The sequence below is a fragment of the Centrocercus urophasianus genome, unplaced genomic scaffold, assembly GCF_019232065.1.
Source record: "Centrocercus urophasianus isolate 14NV4802_14NV808 unplaced genomic scaffold, USGS_Curo_1.0 seq_29, whole genome shotgun sequence".
NCBI classification, from domain to species: domain Eukaryota; kingdom Metazoa; phylum Chordata; class Aves; order Galliformes; family Phasianidae; genus Centrocercus; species Centrocercus urophasianus.
The window spans coordinates 771,784-788,703 of NW_024884855.1; the positions used below are offsets into that span (position 1 = coordinate 771,784).

A 16,920-nucleotide genomic window follows, 5' to 3' on the forward strand; every position below is an offset into this window, starting at 1 on the left:
GATGTGTGAGCGTTCAGGCTGGCAGTCGCAGCTGACTTCTCTGGGTATGGTGAGATGTGAACGTGGCTTTGGTGAACTGAAGTGTTCAGGTGGGAACAGCACATCGCTCCTCTTTGGGTCGCAGTAAACCCTGAATCCATTTCTTTTCTTTTTTTCTTTCCCCTGATCTAAAGCTTCATGTTATTTATTAAATGTATTTCTGTAAGGATCAAATGACTTTGCGTGTTACATTTAATCATTTAAAACTCATATGATCAGTCCATGTATCTGCCGTGGGCTGTTCTGAACACAGTAGGTGTGCTTTGAAACAAAAGGCATCTTCTGAGATTCGTGCCTCTCAGCTGTGACAGGATGTGCTTTCTGTTAGCCTGGTGCAGAGGGAGGTGTTCCTGCCTACAGCAGGGGTTGGAGGTGATCTTAAAGGTCCCTTCCAACCCAAACCATTTTGTGATTCTGTGAAATTTAGTTGACTAAAAGCCACCTTTATGATGTGAAAATGCTGAAATCTAAGGCAAGAGGAGTTTAAGGTCGCAGTGTGTTCTCTCTTGGGTAGTCAGATATTCTACCGATGTGCTCTGTGCAGTAGAGAGGTCCCTGCAGTGGGGAACTGGGCCAAATGCAGTTTGTGGGGCGTTTCTTTGGATTGTCCTTTCATAGCAAAATACAGGAGCTTGTTAAAGCACCAAGCTAAAGCTTTAGTAAGCTGCCAGCATTGGCCTGAATTTGGGCACGTGGATTGCTGGGTTACAGTGTATTGCTGAAAGTCAAACAATCTTCACATACAGCCATGCAAATCTCATAATCCAGCTACCTTAGAACATGTTCTGCACATCATGTACTAGTGTGTGGGAACTGCAAGTCCTGTGCTTTATTATCCTCTGTCTTTATAGTGGTGCTGAGGAATCTGCATTTTCTCCATGAGGAACATTCCTTGTCTTCCTTTCTATTGCTCAGTGTTGCACAGGGGTTGTCACCTCTCCTGAAGCAGCAGGTTGTTTTTTCCTGTACATTATGAAGTGAAATGTTCTAAATGGTCCCTTTTTTTCTATCTTTCTTTTTTTTTTTTTTTTTTCTTTGACTCCAGCATATTTTGGTGCAAACAGAACATACTGGGCAAATACAATGAGGACGATGGGGGGAGGGAATCCTATACTGCTGTATGTAGGATAGGTTATTCAGAGCATTGGATCAACCTGCTGTTTCAGCCCATTAGGAAGCCTGGGCTCAGCTTGTTTTCATCCTGTGTATTTAAATACGTTTTTAGTTATGTTCTCTGCTTCTGTGTCCCTGGTGATGTGGCCTGGTCCTGTTGTGCCCTGCTGCACCCCAGGCAGAGCTGGACTGGGTGCTGGGACCCGGAGCCAACTGTCACAAAGCACCAGGTTAGAGCAATGCATTGGTTTTGTTGCAGTGAGAGGTTCTCTCTGTCTGTCCAGGTGTGGGCAGAGGAGGCTCAGGGTCACAGGCTGTTGCTGGATTTGCCTTTGCAGTTCTGGCTTCTCTGTTCCTGCAGCCCACCTTCACTATAGCAGCATGGTGAAGCTCCATGTTATGCTCTGTGCTGCGCAGTTCAAGGCTGCTCAGAGAGCCCCAACTCTTAAGCTCCATAACAAGATTTGTTCCCAAGTCCCAGCACAGCTGCAAATATGGTGCGCTGCGTTTACACACTGATAGTTCACCTGGTGACCCTTCTCTTCATTTTTACTGCGAAGTAATGAAGGATTTGCAAAGCGTGTGAGTGAAAGCAGGTGTTAATGTGACCTGGTATGCACACTGGGAGAGCTGAGTGCTGGAGCTGAGGCACCAGCATGCTTCTGGGGGCTGCCAGCAGTCCTCTGCTTCCTAAACGTGGGCTGAATGCAGAGAGCTGCAGCCTGATTGCTGGCTGAGGGGAGTTAAAGCATCCGAGGCAGCAGAGGAAAAGGATAAAAGCAGTAGGGTAAGAAGGGGGCTTCAGAGGGGCAGAGAAACCGAGTGAAAGAAGAAAAGATTGGTTGTGGGGAAAAAAAGCTGTGCTGAAGCCATTTCCTTTCATAAAGCAGCAGCTTGAGGCCCTCTGGCCATCGATTCTGTCTTTGCAGTAGGTACCACTTCCATCTCAAAGCGCTGCTCACCATGGGATCTCACTGCTGGGCCTGCTTTCCAATGGAAAGGCACTGTGAGGAATTACATAATGAGCAGAGCTTCCTTTTTGCAATCTGAGCTGGGTGAGAAATGACACAGCAGAGTGAGAGAGAACTCTTCTGCGTACGGCAAAGGGGTGATGGCAGATCCATTCCTGTCCTTGTCATCTTACCCTTGTCTGAAGGGAAGTATGTCTTGCATGTTTTCTCTGAGAGCTGTTTGCCATAAATGGTTACAAAATCAGTTTCCTGAAAAACATGATGGAAAATCAAAGGGTTGGTTGAGCTGTGCCTCACCCAGTGCAGAACAGCATCGTGGTGCCTCTGCAGGGCAAGGGCTCCAGGTCCTGTCCCCAGAGGCTGCTCACTGCATTGTCACTTCGGTTGCTGCCAGACAGCAGCAGCTCCATTAGCCCACGCTCAGCTGGCAACTGGGGAGAGCCAGGTGAGAAGGAAGAAGTGCTAATGGGGCTCTGCAATGGGTACAGCAGTCATAGGGCCCCAGGCAGCATCCTCTGCTCTGGGCGGTAGGGCTGAGAAACAGGAGGAGCAGATGTGATATAATCTGGAGAAAGGGGTTAAAAGAAGCCCAAAAGAAGGGAGAGTGTGTCAGTCATAGTGCTGATGAAGGTCTGCACAGGACGTGGCCCTGAATCCTTTCTTTAGGCCACGTGTGGGTCTTCCCATGGGGGTTGCCTGAACAAAACCTGGCTTTCCTGAATACCAGCAAGCAGAAGCAGCATTCAGGTCACACAGTGATTCGATCACCTGCCAAAGAAGAGAGTGCAATGCAAACAGAAATTGTAGCTAGTGCTGTTGGAGCCTTGAAATTGTACCAGGGTATCAAATATTATCTCTTGCTATATTTTGTCATTAATTTAATACTGCAATGAAAAAAAAAAAAAAGGAAAAATGTATGATATTTGTGTATTGCCTGATAATTAAGTGTCGCAAGGATGTACCAGCCCATCGCTGATCACAATTAGTTATTTCCATTTTCAGCTCAGACATGTAATTGGGTGTACTTAGGAAAGATTTGTGTTCTGTAAACAGTGAGCAACTTTTGGAGTGCTGACTTCACACCCAGTCCTGCTGGCTTTGTCACAGCACCACGGATCCCTTGAGGCCCTGCAGAGCACTTCTTACTGGAGCATCACCCCTGTGTGTTTCTAACCTATGGTTAAGTGAAAGGCAAAGAGTCCAAGGAGACCTTTTTGGTATTGCTAATGGCAGGCTGAAACAATAGGAGATGTATCAGTAAGTTCCAAAAGCTTTTAGAAGACTTTCATTCAGAAACTCAGCTTCTGCAGTATCTCCTCCTGACTGTATGTATGGCTCATACTCTCAAAGTGTGTTGAGAACATTGCCTCTGGTATGATCTGAGGATGGTCTCAAGACAGTTGTTAATACTGTACACTCTGTTCATCTCAACTTCTTTGGCACTTCTGTATGAAGATATCTTCCTTAGTGAGGATGTGGAAGCTGGCTGTTCCCCTGCATGTGTCAGCAGAGCTGTGCTCTGAACAAACTGAGTGCTAGCACCTCTGGTATGCAGCTGCAATTCTGGGCTGTTGTGGATTGCTTTGAACGATGTGTATCCTGCTTTTGTTTTAACCAGGTAATGATGATTCTGACGTGGAGATCCAGGATAATGAAGGCTCTGACAGTGAAGTGGAGAACAGGCAGCTCAGGAAGCAGCACATGGCCTTGGAGATGCTAGTGCCAGGTACTTCCTCCTCTCCTTCCCTGCCTTTATTCAGAAGGACTTGCTCAAAGTATCTGAGTAACCTTAGATATAAAAGACAGTTATCGTTCAAGGGCATTGGCACTGCTCTGTTTTTGTGTGCTGTAAGTGGTCAGTGTCGTGTGGAGAAAATGTAGTACTTTCAGGGAGCAAATTAAGGAGGCTTTACTGAAGGAAATAAAAAAAGGGAGAATAATCCTTCCTTGGTATTGCCTTCCAGGTTCAGAAGTAGCTTTGCACAAAGCCTTAGCAAGGTATTAATATTTCTCATGGCAAAGCATTCGTTTCCCTCCAGGTGTAGACGTTATCTATGGCAGGGTCATCTTCAAAATGAGGCCTTTAGTGAGTCTGTAAAGCCTCCTGCACTGACAGCCGTGGGCACAGCACACCTGAGTTACTTCTGCCAGGGAAGGACATCTGACTTGTGTTGCTATTGTGCACAGTGGAACTTCAGCCTCTGGCTGCTGATTCCCACAGAGCCCAGATCAGGAGCAACTCAGAAAAATAGCAGTCTGAGGGTCTGTCTTGCACTTATATGGGGAAAGAGAAACCAGAAAATTAGGTTATTTTGTAGTGGTGCTCTTGTTGGCTGTGAATGATTCTGAGCATCAGCAAAAGCCTCTCTGGGCTCTGGATGAAGCGCCAGTGTGGGTAATTTCATGTGCCACTACTTCTGCTAGAACTTGGTGCTTGGATAGGCTGCAGATGTGCTTTCTGCTCTCCTCTTTCTTATTGAGACCAGAGCAGGAACCTGAAATTCCCAAATCAATACAATTCAAGCACTTTTATCCACATTTCTGCTTCTCATAACAATTGAAAATTCTTAAAAAGTGCCAGAAGCCCTCGTATGGGTGAACAGCTTTTACAGTTTCTCAAAGAAAAGTCTGTATGCTGTTTTTAGGGCTGGCTGTAGCTGCCTGTGATGCCTCTCCTGAGCAGGCATTCCAACAGAGCAACCAGATGCTGGCTGCAGCTTCTGTGGGTCTCTTCCTGATCTTCTATAAGCTGCTTCTGCCACGTGATTATCCTCTGGCTTTTGCACGTTCTCAGTTTGCAGCTTGCTAACTACTTGGTGGCCATGCTGATCTTTGCTCACTGTATCTTTGTGTAATTTGGAAGTATCCCTTGGTTCTGTCCTCTTTTTGCTTCTCACCTTCTATGAACCAGCTCCAGATGAGCTTCTGGCTTCTGAGATGCCTTCTGCACAGTTAACCCAGGAGGAGAAAGGCTGCATTCTCTCATTTTAACTCACTGCATTTCAGTCCTGCTGTGCTCCAGCACAGTCTGTACTGGCAGGGGTGGATGCAAACATAGTTAGACTTAAAGGAAGCATTATCAGCTTGCTTTTCTGCCTTGTTGAGTCAAAGCTTTCCTTCCAGAGCACCAGCCTGATCCAGACAAGCAGCTCCAGCCTTAGGTACAGGCTCCCATCTGCTTCTTTCTGTGTAAATGGGTTCTTCTGGTCCTTCCTCAGCAGTGAGGTGCTGTGTTTGACTGTGACCCTCACAAAGTGGGTCACAAAACTGAAGTGCTGGAGACAATGTGAGAACGTGAGATTAATGTCAAGGTGCTTCAGCTTCTTTGGCAAATAGAGCCTGAACATTTGTTGTTAAACACACAGTCTGTACGTGTCCTTCAGCACAGGTAGTTTCCATTTAAAATGCATTTAAGGCAGCATAATAAAAACACTATTTTTATTAATCACCACTTTTTCTCTTTGCTTAAACTCGAGAGATTCCAATTGCTTCTTTTGAAGGATTGTCTTGTTATACAGCTCAGAAGCATCACTTTGTTCTCTTGCTGGGAAGAAACAGACTGCTGTGGTCAGTTCCTGTGATGTGATTCAGTTTTATATCTCTAATTAGCAGGTTATTAGGTACTCTTAGAGAAGACTTCCTCCCACTGTAATAAGAGGGCAGGTATTCCAATGTGTTTCACCATTAGAGGAGCAAGATTCATAGGGAGAGATAATCACTCTCATTAGGCCACTTGGTATAATTGAGGAAAAGTCAACATAGTTTCTCTCTCAAGTCCTTTCAGCAGGGCTGTCTAAATGCAGTCACATTCAAACTAAATGCAGCTCTGACAGTATTGCTCCTGGTTTTATTCTTTTGCCAATTGAAAGACTTGAAGGTATAGGATTTAGTCTCCCATGGAGCAGAAAAGAGCATGAGGAGGAGACGTGACAGGCTGCCAGCTCTTGTGGTACACAGAGAAAATCAAACCTTTATTTCCCATGTACAAAGAGGAGCAGACTGGTTAGGCAGGGAGTTGAAATGGGCTATGGAGCCTTCGTCTCCACTGAATTTAAATTTTTACACTGATTCTCCAGTGCAGCAAGTCCAGCTTTAGGAAGCCAGGAAGGCTTCTGTACAAGGAGATAACAAGCATGTGAGTGACAGCAAAGGGCTGGGAAGAGAGTCACCAAAGTGGGAGGTGCTGGACAGCTTGTTTTCATACAGCCAGAATCGTTAAGGTTGGAAAAGACCACAAGGATCATCACATCCAGCCATCAGCACACCCCATGTGCCCACTGACCACTCCTCAGTGCCACATCCCTGCGGCTCTTCAGCACCTCCAGGTGACTCCCCCACCCCCTGGGCAGCAGTGCCAGCACCCCACACTCTTTCTGAGAAGTGCTTCCTCATATCCAACCTGGTACACATTTACAGGCAAGTCTCCTTGTTGCGACTTCCTGAATAAATCCATGTGTTCTAATTGTTTGCTTTAATAAGTAAAAGAGTGTGTTGATTTGTCATCTGCATCTTTTAATTGGAGTACAGTAAATGTGAATAAAAATTTGCATCCAGTTATTCTGTCTGGCTGTAGATAAGTGAGGCTGTAACACAAGCAAAATTGCAGGTGCTTGAGCTTCTGAGGTCAAACTGTGAGTTAGTGCTGGTGTTTGGAATAAGACTCTGTTTTGTCAGGAAGCCAGGGAAAAAGGGATTTTGCAGTGTAACAAGATCTTAACCATCTGCAATGCAGACAAGCCTCTTCCCTGAAGCAAGGCATAGGCCAGTGCTTTGGAGCAGCATGGTTGTTCACATGCAGATGGTACAGGTGCCTGGGAGACAAATGCAGAGCCTTGTCCTGGGGATGTAGAAACTACCATGCTGGGTTTTTCTAAGAGCCTATCCAATCTCCCCTTGAATTAAAGTGGGTTTTACAGTGATGTTGCAATTACATATGCAGATCCATCTTTTCAGTCTCATTCATCTGGAGGTCTGAAGCACAGTGTGGAACCATGAGCCAGAGACAGCACTGGCACACACTCTGAGCTTGGAACGAGGTAGGCACTGGAAGTGTTACTGAATGGAAGAGGAGGGATTAGTGCTGTGCCTATCTACAGCATCCTCCATGCTGCCAGGGTCTTCAGCTCCCACAGATCACTCATCCAAATGTTGTTTCCCTTTGTGGTGTCAGTTCTGAGGAGCAGTATTGTCATGTTAGGGCAACGGAGACCGTTCTGTTTCTGGGAGCTTCAGCTCTCTTTGATCTTTCTTGGAAGAAAACAGCTTTATCAAGTGCTGAATGTTGCTCTGCAAATCATCTGCCCTCAAACAGGGAGGGCTTCTTACCTTCACAGGAGTGATCAGAGGATCAGTGCGATAATGAAGAGCTGCAGGCAGGTTATTAGCGAGCCTGCTTGCGAGTGAACAGATAAAAGCCTGTGAAAACCTGCAGTGTTTAATGCACTGAGAACAAATGTGTCAGGAGGCTGCAGAGAAGAGAGGATTTTTTTTTTTTTTTAAGAAAGCCAGGTGCACCTCATTGGAAGGAGTGGAAGCAAATATACAGCAGTCGAAACAGAGATGCATCTGGGGATGGGCAGGGAGAGTGGCCCACAGACATGGGCTTGCCATTGCCAGCTGCTCCGTGCCTGTGGGGCTTTCCAGACCTGGAGAGATGGATCTCAGAGAGGCGGTGTGTGCAGAGCAACACGTCTGAAGCATGCTGCCTCTGTGGCAGACAGTGTTTTAGCTTCCCTGTCCTACTTCTTAAGGTTCTCTTGGTGATGATTAAGTAGGAGCTGGCTGCAGAGAGAGGGCTAGAACCAAAGATAGACTGTGTGCTGGGTGAAGGCCGCAGGGGATGAATTTGCCCTCACGTTTTTCAGAGGAAATGGGAACTTTGACAAAGCAGCAAGAAATCCTCCCTGGAGAGTCTGCACAGTCCTGCTCCAAATGCCTCCTCAGCTCACAAAGTCCTGATCTGTTCTCAGTGGAAGTGGTCAGACTTGTGGCAGTTCTCTCCCCAGCTCATAACTATGTTCAGGCTTCTGCCGCTGAATTTCTAGAGCTCTTTACTTCCCCCCAGCCTCCTCCAGTGCACAGAAGCTAGGGGCATGCAGTTGGTGTGGAGGAGGACTGATGGTTTCAGTCACAAATGTGCAAGAGCTGCCTGCTCCTTACTTGGTTGGTGCCTTTCCACATTCGGTTCCTGTGGATGTCACTTCTTTGAAAAAACATACATTAAATCTTAGTTGTATTTCCTTCCTTCTCTCAGTTCCTAAAGGAAATCACAGTTTTAAGTCCAAAATCAATATACGCGTGCATTTATCTTTACAAACAAGAGATGGTCAACAGTTCTGCAGGTTTTCTCAATGTGTTGTGTTCTTGGCTTTAGTGGAAAGGAATTCTGTTGGGAAAAATGTGCTGTAGCCCACTGCAGTTGTCCAGGCATTGTAGACACGTGTGATTCCAGCCCTGATCTCTCAGCCCCTTCCATACAGGGAGAGCTGCCTCTTGCTGGCATGCAGCTTGCTGCAGGATGCCGTTTCCTCTTTCACTGTTCCCATAATTCCTCCCAGTCAGCATGTTCAGGAGCAGCAATGAGGGTATCAACAAATTCTGTCCTTGGGAACATCACAAAGTGTGACTGACTCTTACTGGGGCTTCATCAGGTCAAAGAGGAGGCAGAACTGTCAGCACTGTTTCAGGAGCCAGGGGATCTGACTGCAGTGCTCTGAGGAAACTCGTCTGGGAAGGAAGAACACCAACACAGCAGCTCTTCTCATCTTAATGCATTTCTGTGCAGACCTCTGTAGTTCCTATCATCCAGGTAAGGGTCTGCAAAGTGTTTGTTTGCTGATGTGGCAGCTGCTGGATAGGCTTGTGCAGCTGAAGAAAGTGGAACAGCCAAGTGTTTTGGGCACCACTGAAAAGGGGCTTCAGTTTGGAATTCATGGAACTGAATTTGTCGTAACTTGAAGTGTCAGTCGCTCCCATTATCATCATCATCTCCCAGCAGAGATGTCTTTGGCCGTGTGCTTTGTGTCATCAAACCTATGTGCTTGCTGGGATGGAGGAGGTGTGTCTGTATGCTTTCAGCACTATTATGGCCACTGCAACACTGGGCCTAGAGGAGAAGGAGGAGGGGTTGTAGGGCTGAAATAATGGGGTTGAGGCAGGTGATTCCCTTCGAAGCTGATTTCCTTTTCATGGAGGGTGTAAGAAATAGAAATACACTCATCCTACAGCAGCTGTAGTGTGCTTCATTCATCACTGTACTTTAGCAATGCTTGGAAAATGCTGCTGCTGAGGGCTACATTCACGCATAGGAGGGCAGTTCCCAGAGGGTGCATGGATCAGAAAGGTCAGGTGAAAGACTTATCCTGATTTTCTTGGTGAAGCTGGGAGCTAGAGGGAAGGGAGCTCACAGTAGAAATCTGCATTAAGAGTGGGAAGCAGATCTCCAAAGTGGAGGTGAAAGTTTCAGCTGTAAATCTGCCTTCCCCTCATGGTAGGTTTCCAAACCTCTCAGGTTAAGTTCCTTGCCAGGCACAGGGTTAACACGTACCAACCACTGGGTAAGAAGACATAAATCATTCCAGTGCTGTGGATCCATTGTAGGCAGCTGCCCAGGTAGTGCAGTGGTAAGCATCACATGCAGAGGAAGAGTGGCAGAAGGCTTAAAATCGTGGGTGCACGTTCACTTCTGATCCTTGATAGCTCAGTGCCTGTTGTACTGTGATTGGATTTGAATCCAAAGGTGCAGTGAATTACAGTCTGTTCATTATGAGCATTTTACCTAATTATCTCTTTGTACAGCCTGTCCCAGCTGAATTCACATTGTCTGTAAGCCAACATAAGAGGCTTTCACCTGCCTGGAAGCTGCATGAGCCTCTGGCCAGAGCGGTGCAGCACTAATGCCACAGCAAGCTGAGCCCAGCTAAACAGAGCCCTGCACATTTCAAGAGCCAAACAGCCCCGTGGCTGCCAGCTCTGCCTGGGGCAGGCAGACATGCTGCTGTTCCTTCCTCCCCTCCAGCACACGGGGCTGTGCACTGTGGCCGTCTGTTGCTTCATGCTTCCACACACACAGGTGTGGAGTTTGGTGTCTGAAAGCTCAAACAAGGCTCCCACCTTGGTCACAGCTCTTCCTGTGACATAGGAAATCTGCCCTCTCTCCTGTTCAGGCAGCAGCGTGTGGCTCTCCTCACGTGATGCCCTGGTTCTCTTTATATTCAGGGCCTCTCTCTGCTGTGTTTTATCAGCACCTTGCACAAGCTCCCTGCTACTTTCTCCTTGAGGTAAGCATTCCCTGTCCAGAACTTCATGCTGTGAGCTTTCTGCATAGCAGTTAAACTCTTGGACCAGCCTGAATGCTGAGTAAAAAAGCTACTCTGTTGTCCTCTAATGATGTCTGCTATAACTGTCTCTGAACTTACAGGTTAGCATTTATCAGAGCAAATGTCTCTAAAGCTTGAAGAGAGCTCCTCTGTCCAGGAATCGTTGTATATTCCTTCTCCACTGCCTGTGTTGTCAGCAGTTGGATCGACAGAGGGCTCCACTTATTTAAAGGCATGAGATCCTGTAAGTTACCTGTCTTGACACAGCAGGGCTGTTTTTGGGTGAGGTAGGCAGCAGTTTTCTACAGCTAACCCAAATCAACCTACAAAGGGGGCAATGTGTCCTGTCTCATCTGAGAGCTACAAAGGAGGTTGGACAGGATGTATTTTATGTTGTTTTATTCCCATGCTAAAAAAAAAAAAGTATATATTGTATAGATGTGAAAAATCTATATCTGTCTGACACAGAGAAAACTGGTGATGGGGGTGATAAATGGATGAGGAGATGCAGTGGTGACAGCAGTGGTGACAGCAGTGTTGTTCCATAGGCATCCAGTTAGTGACTGCCATGGCTGCAGGAAGCGAGGCTGAGCCGGCCCCATGGGGAACTCCCCATCACAGCTCTGCTGCACCCCTTCCAGCTTCCCTTCCTGGCAAGGACAACCATGCTGGCATCTTCACCATTTCATAAGGCCTTTACATATCCCAAAGCACTTAAGGAAGGCTTGAGCACGTTAGCCCTTTTCAGAGAACTCCCTACAACCAACTGCCCCTTCAGACCTGCACGTTGTACTCTCAGCAAGAGATTCATGAGGTTTGCCTTGGTGCTGCCTAGGATTCCTTTGAGATGTCAGTCCCTGGTGGAATATCAGAAAAGATCTGAGCATAGGAGGGCTTACCAGGGGCAAAAGCCAGGCATTAGTTCTCTGTACACTAAAGCAGAGGATAATGCCAGAATCATTTGGGTTGGCAGGGACCTTTGGAGAGCCTTTAGTCTGACCTCCCTCTACTCAAACAGCATGAGCTCAAGCAGCCTGCCCAGGAGCACATCCAGTCAGGTTGTTTGGGTTTGAAGACAAGAAAGTGTCCCTCTTTTGTTCTGATTGATTGAAGTGAGAAATCACTGCTGTATTTCTGATGGGGTTTCATTTGACTTCACTTTCTAACCTCCAGCTCTTACATCCTTCTGCTAGCAATTTGAGATCTTGCACACCGTAGGATGTTCTTCTGATGAGGAATATCTGTGTATCATATAATCTCTTAGCCAAATTTCCAGTAAGCCAAATAGATGGAGCTGTGTGATGGGGGAGCCTTGCCTAAAGGTATAAGCAGTGGTCAAAAATTGCTGTGGAGTTCCTTGTGCATTGAATCTTAAGATATGAATCTCTTCAACCTGCTATGTGCTTTGGCTTACAGGACTGTCACAGCTGCACAAGGTAGCTCTAGCAATACAGTACTGTCAGCCTTACCCTCCCCACCTTCTCCTGGGTTAGCAGGCAGTGGCCTCACATGCACTGGGACTTCATCCTCTCACTGCCATTTGGTTGGGCTCTGAAAGGAAACCCCGACCTTCATCTTTCATTTTCTGGTCTTCACAATGATTCTCTTTGCTCTGCAGGAAGAGCTGGTGCCCGGATCGTGGGAACAATGCAGGGTGGAGACACAGAGGAAGATGTAAGTAACCAATCCCGTGTGCTTGCAGAGCTCCTCTGACAGTGCTTTAGAACACCTGCCCTCTCCTCAGCTGGAGACACAGATTCTTACCTGTTCACTCTGTGCCATGGGCTCACATTTCCGCTTCTTCAGTTGGCCTCTCTCCTTTTCAGCACACACTTTTCCATTGTTCTTTTGCTCTTCAGGTCTCTGCACATTGCCCTGTGCTTTAACCTCAGCCTGCAGTGTGTAAGTCGTGTCACACAGGCTACAGGGATGCTGCTTTGCTGAGCAGATTAATAGGAGGGGAGGGGATCAGTGCAGTGTAGCAGGAGTTGTATGTGTTGGTGTGAATCCCATGATTTACTCTGAAATTGTACCTCTTGGAGCCCTCTCACTGAGCTGTGCTAACATACAGCATCTCAAGCACCAGTGCTGCAGCTGATGGGACAGGGATGAGAGCTGAAGTGTGAGCTGGAGCCCTGGACTCCCTGCCTCACAGATACAGCTGTGTCAAAGCTTTGCATCTGGGTAAAGCTGACCTGATGAGCAGATGGCAACTAGGTTTGTAGAGCAGGCACTGTTGTTACTGCTGTGCTTAGCCTCTGGTGTATGAGTGACTTTTTTATGCCTCTGGGCACTCTTAAGTGGCTACACCTGTACTAGAAGATAAAACAGCCTTTGGCCTCAAAGCCAACTGTTCTGATATGGCTTGCAGCCATGCAACAAGCTCTCTATCCCAAAAAGGTGCCTGTATCTAAGCTGACAGCCAGGATCTGTGGGGATGTCCTGATCCCAGGTGATGTTTGAGAAAATGCTAGCTGGCACAGCCCAACCTGTGTTAGGAAGTGGTACAAACACTTAAAAAACATGATGATTGTGAGCTCATGTTTGAGCCAGTACAGCTCGTACGGAGCCCTTCTGCCTGACATCCCAGGCAGCACTGCCTGCCAACAAGGAGGGTGTGCTCAGAGTTCAGCCGTCCCTGCACTGCTGGACCACGTTGATCCTCTCAGCTCTGCCTCTCATTCTGTCCATCCTCGCCTTTTCTCAGGAAATGAGCTTACAGACCACGCTCTGCTGTTTGCTTCTGCCAGAACGGATCGAGCTAAGGCCAGACACTGCCTTGTGGGTAGTGCTTTATGCCTTTGGCATCAGTGCTGCAGGTGAAGACAGTGCACCCTGAGTCACAGCACTGCCCAACAGTCCTTGACCATGTCCTTGCCAGCTTTGTAACTTCTCCACCCTTTCCATTCGCCCTTTTTACCACACACTGTTCCTAGTCCCTTCCCATGTCTCCATCAGCACAGCCCCACGTATCAAGAATGTTTCAGACAGGGTTACCATATGGTGAGCAGCTCTCTGGGCACCTGCCTGTGCTCGACAGTTCAGCCTCAATTTCCCCCATTTCCATTGTAATCTTTTGCCTCCTTCCCTCCTGCTCCCATTCTGGTTACTTCCTTTTTTTTTCTTTTCTCTTTTATGTTCTTGTATTTTTTCATGTTTTTTTTCCTGCTCTGCCTCTCCTGTTCTTCCCACTCTGGTTGTCCAAGGGGGGAGCTGCCCCAGCCCAGCCAGGCAAGCACAGGACCGTCACCAAGGCACAGGTGGGTTCCTCTCCTGCAATTTCTCTTCCACTAGGCATTGGTTCTTTGGCCTCACAGTAGGTATGGCTTTGAAGTTCTGCAAGGCTTTTGATATGGCAGATTCAGCAGAAGTCAGGAAGGGTGTTTGCTGTGAATTGAGTGGAGCAGCCCATGTTGAGTGAAGTGCTGGGAGCTGCTGATGGGAGCGCGTTCTGCTCCCAGAGGTGCTGAGCTGTGGGCTTCCATTGGTTTGGAAGAGCCTGCTGCTGCTACCTGGGATAAAACAAAGCTGGAACTGCACCTGTGCAGATGTATGGCCTTCCCATAGCCCTCAGGTGTGTGATTGGGAGGGAGCAGCTGAGTGCTGGCCAGGAGCACCATTGCTTCAGAGCTGCCCAAAATGCCTCACACCTGAGAGCTGAAGTGGTGGTGAACGCTGTGTGCTTTCCTGCAGGAGGAGTCGGGGGATAGTGAGATTGACCTGGATGATGACGAAGATGAGGAGGAGGATGTGGAAGATGACAGCATGGAAATCTCCCCGAGCAAATCCAGCCACCGAGCAAAGAAGCCAGAGCCTCTGGAGGAAAGCGATAATGACTTCTGACCCTTCAGCAGCAGGACCAGGAGGCACCTTGAAATGCTTTGGAGGGCACGTGGGCCAGGAATTAATAGCACCCTGCCACCTGAAAAGTGCTCGTCAGCATCAGTTCAGGAGTTGGTAAATAATGTTCATTAAACTTGAAAATTAAACTTGGATTGCCAGTCTTGTGACTGCGAAGTATGAGCAGTTTATCCATAATGAGAATCACAGTAATGTGGAGTGCTGTTATTTCCATAATTGCATTAGGACTGGCCCTCATGCACTGCAGTGCCAGAAGTCTCACTCCAGTGAGCATCGTGTGCTTGATTTCCCTGCACTTTATTATAACCAAACAGATTTTTTTTTTGCCTTAATAAAGCTGGATAAAAGCTGCTCTGGGAACGCGTTCAAATTGATTTTAAAAGTGGCTTAAATAATCCATTTGTCCTAAATGTACCCTTTCCTTCACCAAGGGCTTGCATCTGCAAAGGGCAGTTGGCCTAAGACAGAAGGCTGCAACTGGGAAACCAGTGTAAGGATCCTCAAAGACAGCCTCAGTGCAGCATCTCTCAGGGTTTCAGCTGTGTCTTTGAGAGCTGTTCTCAGGCTTAAGCCGTGCTTGAGTGTCCTCAGAGCAACTGTGTGAGGCTGGGCTGTGATTAAATCCATAGGAAATTAGCCCTTTAATTACCCTTCTGCAGCAGACTGAGCTTTAGGCACTCAAATGGCCTCAAAGTTGAGTTGCTATTGCTTCCTTTTGTTCTTCAACCTTTCTCCATGTTCTGTGGGGACCCGAATCCAAAAATGCATAGAAGTTGGCTGATAGGTAATGCTGTTCTCATTTTTTCTGTTGGAGAAAAACATTCCTCCATGTACTGAGAATAGTTGTATTTTCTGTAAGTAATCATTCGCCGTTTTTAGCCTGATTTTTCAATAGGAATGAGGTTGCCCCTTTGTCTACCCCTCACTAAAGAGCTTTTAGGATGCCTGTCCTGTTTCAGTGAACAGTGATTAAGATCCCGTATATTCAATTCCTGCATGCTTTGGGGGGGGAGGGGGGAAAAAGGGGTTGTTGGGGGGAATGTTTATGAGAGATTCTCCATTTCCTGCTGAGGAGCAAGAGGTGTGGGCAGGAGGCAGATGACAAACAGTGTGGTAGGAGCTGATGTTAGCATGGGGCAGTGGTGGCACTGGGATGTTTGCACAGGCACACAGGCACCCAGTTGGTGCTCTGCTGCTGGCAGAAGTGCTGAGCTTACTGAGGAGGTCAGTGGGTGATACTTGTGCCATCAGTAAAAGCAAAAGCTGGAGTTTGTCTGCTGTATCGCCTCTTGTCTTTTAGCTCTGCTTTAGCATCGTGATTTGTCTTTGCAGGAGCAGAAATCAGTGCTTGATTAGATGAGTTTGTTCCAGTGTGTGTTCATCAGAGCAGACAAGAGCTCCGCTGTTCTCCCATCCTTTTTTTTCATGCCAGCAAAGTACTTTGCTTTCCCTCCACCTGAAGAGCGTAGTCCAACCCCTCTTTTATTGAGCTGAAGGAAGGAACGCACAGCAGTTAGCTGAAAAGCCAGGAGCTCTTCCATCTCTCACATCTCTAACACCCAAAGCAGCTTCTCATCAGCTGAGCTCAGAACTGGAAATGCCCTATCAGGATGTGCCAAAGCTTTACAGGTAAATAGTCCACGACTTCTGTGTAGTAACAGTACGTGTGTGAGTGCTGCGGCGTGCTGGAACGCACACAGCTGTATGGGCTCGAGCTGAGCTGGCAGTTAGGACCCCTCTTTGCACCTTTAGTTGTACAGTTAATTGGCATTTGGTACTTCACCTCAAAGCAGGAAGTTGTCAGTGCTGGGCACCTACTGCAGAGCCGTTAGGGTGATCCTCTGGCAGCCAGCAAGGTGCAAAACGTGCTGACTGCATTCCCTTCTCCCAGGGGCTGAAACGTCCTGGTTTTAGCACCTGTGCTGAAAATACTCTTCCATGTTACTTAGGGAATTTGTTCTGATTCTCTCTGGGTGCTGAAGATGCTTTTGACCTGTGAGGCACATTGCCCATGAGGCTGGGCACAGTGCTGGAGTTCAGAGTGCAGTTTCAGAGAGTGTTTTCTATGCTATTTTCCTGTACCATAGGCTGAAATGGAAAGCTGAAGTACTGCATCGTGTGCACAGAGCCAGGGTCTCCTCAGGCAGCACTGCCACCTAGCCTTCAGCACAGCCCCATGGCAGCTTCTTCTACCAGGTATGAGCAGCAGGGCAAGAGCAGCCTGCCCCTAGCACTGCTGGAAAGGAACCCCCTGAGCAATTGCCCCGTTCAGCTCAGGAGTGTTTGCATGCAGCTAGGTGTGTGTAGGTGTGCTCAGGCTGATGGATGTGTTTCAAATTGGTGTTAACCCTTTATGTCCTGGAGCCCCAGGGTACAGGAGGTGGCTTGAGATTGCCGATTGCTGTTTCCCATTGACATTTTGGGGAACATTTCCCAAGGGTTTAGGCAGAGCTGGCCCCAAGCCTGTCTGCTCTGAAGTATTGGTGACCGAGGGAGGATTTCAGTGTCGTTATTTCCTGTTGGAGAAAGCGAGCCAGCTCCTGAGATGTAAAAGTCACACTGGAAGAGGTGTGAGGTCCCCATCCAGGCAGAGGGACACAGGTCAGGTAGTGCACCTC

General features: G+C 47.6%; 1 protein-coding gene across 3 annotated transcripts in view; it reads left to right on the forward strand.

Annotated features, from left to right (window-relative positions):
* The window catches only part of CLUAP1 (clusterin associated protein 1), a 55,649-nt gene extending 40,997 nt beyond the window's left edge, over positions 1-14,652 (forward strand). For all 3 annotated transcript variants that reach the window (XM_042828244.1, XM_042828245.1, XM_042828243.1), the window contains 3 exons: positions 3,742-3,849; positions 12,060-12,115; positions 14,135-14,652. In XM_042828244.1, coding sequence (XP_042684178.1) covers positions 3,742-3,849; positions 12,060-12,115; positions 14,135-14,284 — 314 coding nt within the window. In that variant the 3' untranslated portion in view covers positions 14,285-14,652. The remainder of the gene's footprint in view (positions 1-3,741; positions 3,850-12,059; positions 12,116-14,134) is intronic.
* Positions 14,653-16,920: the final 2,268 nt, after the last annotated feature.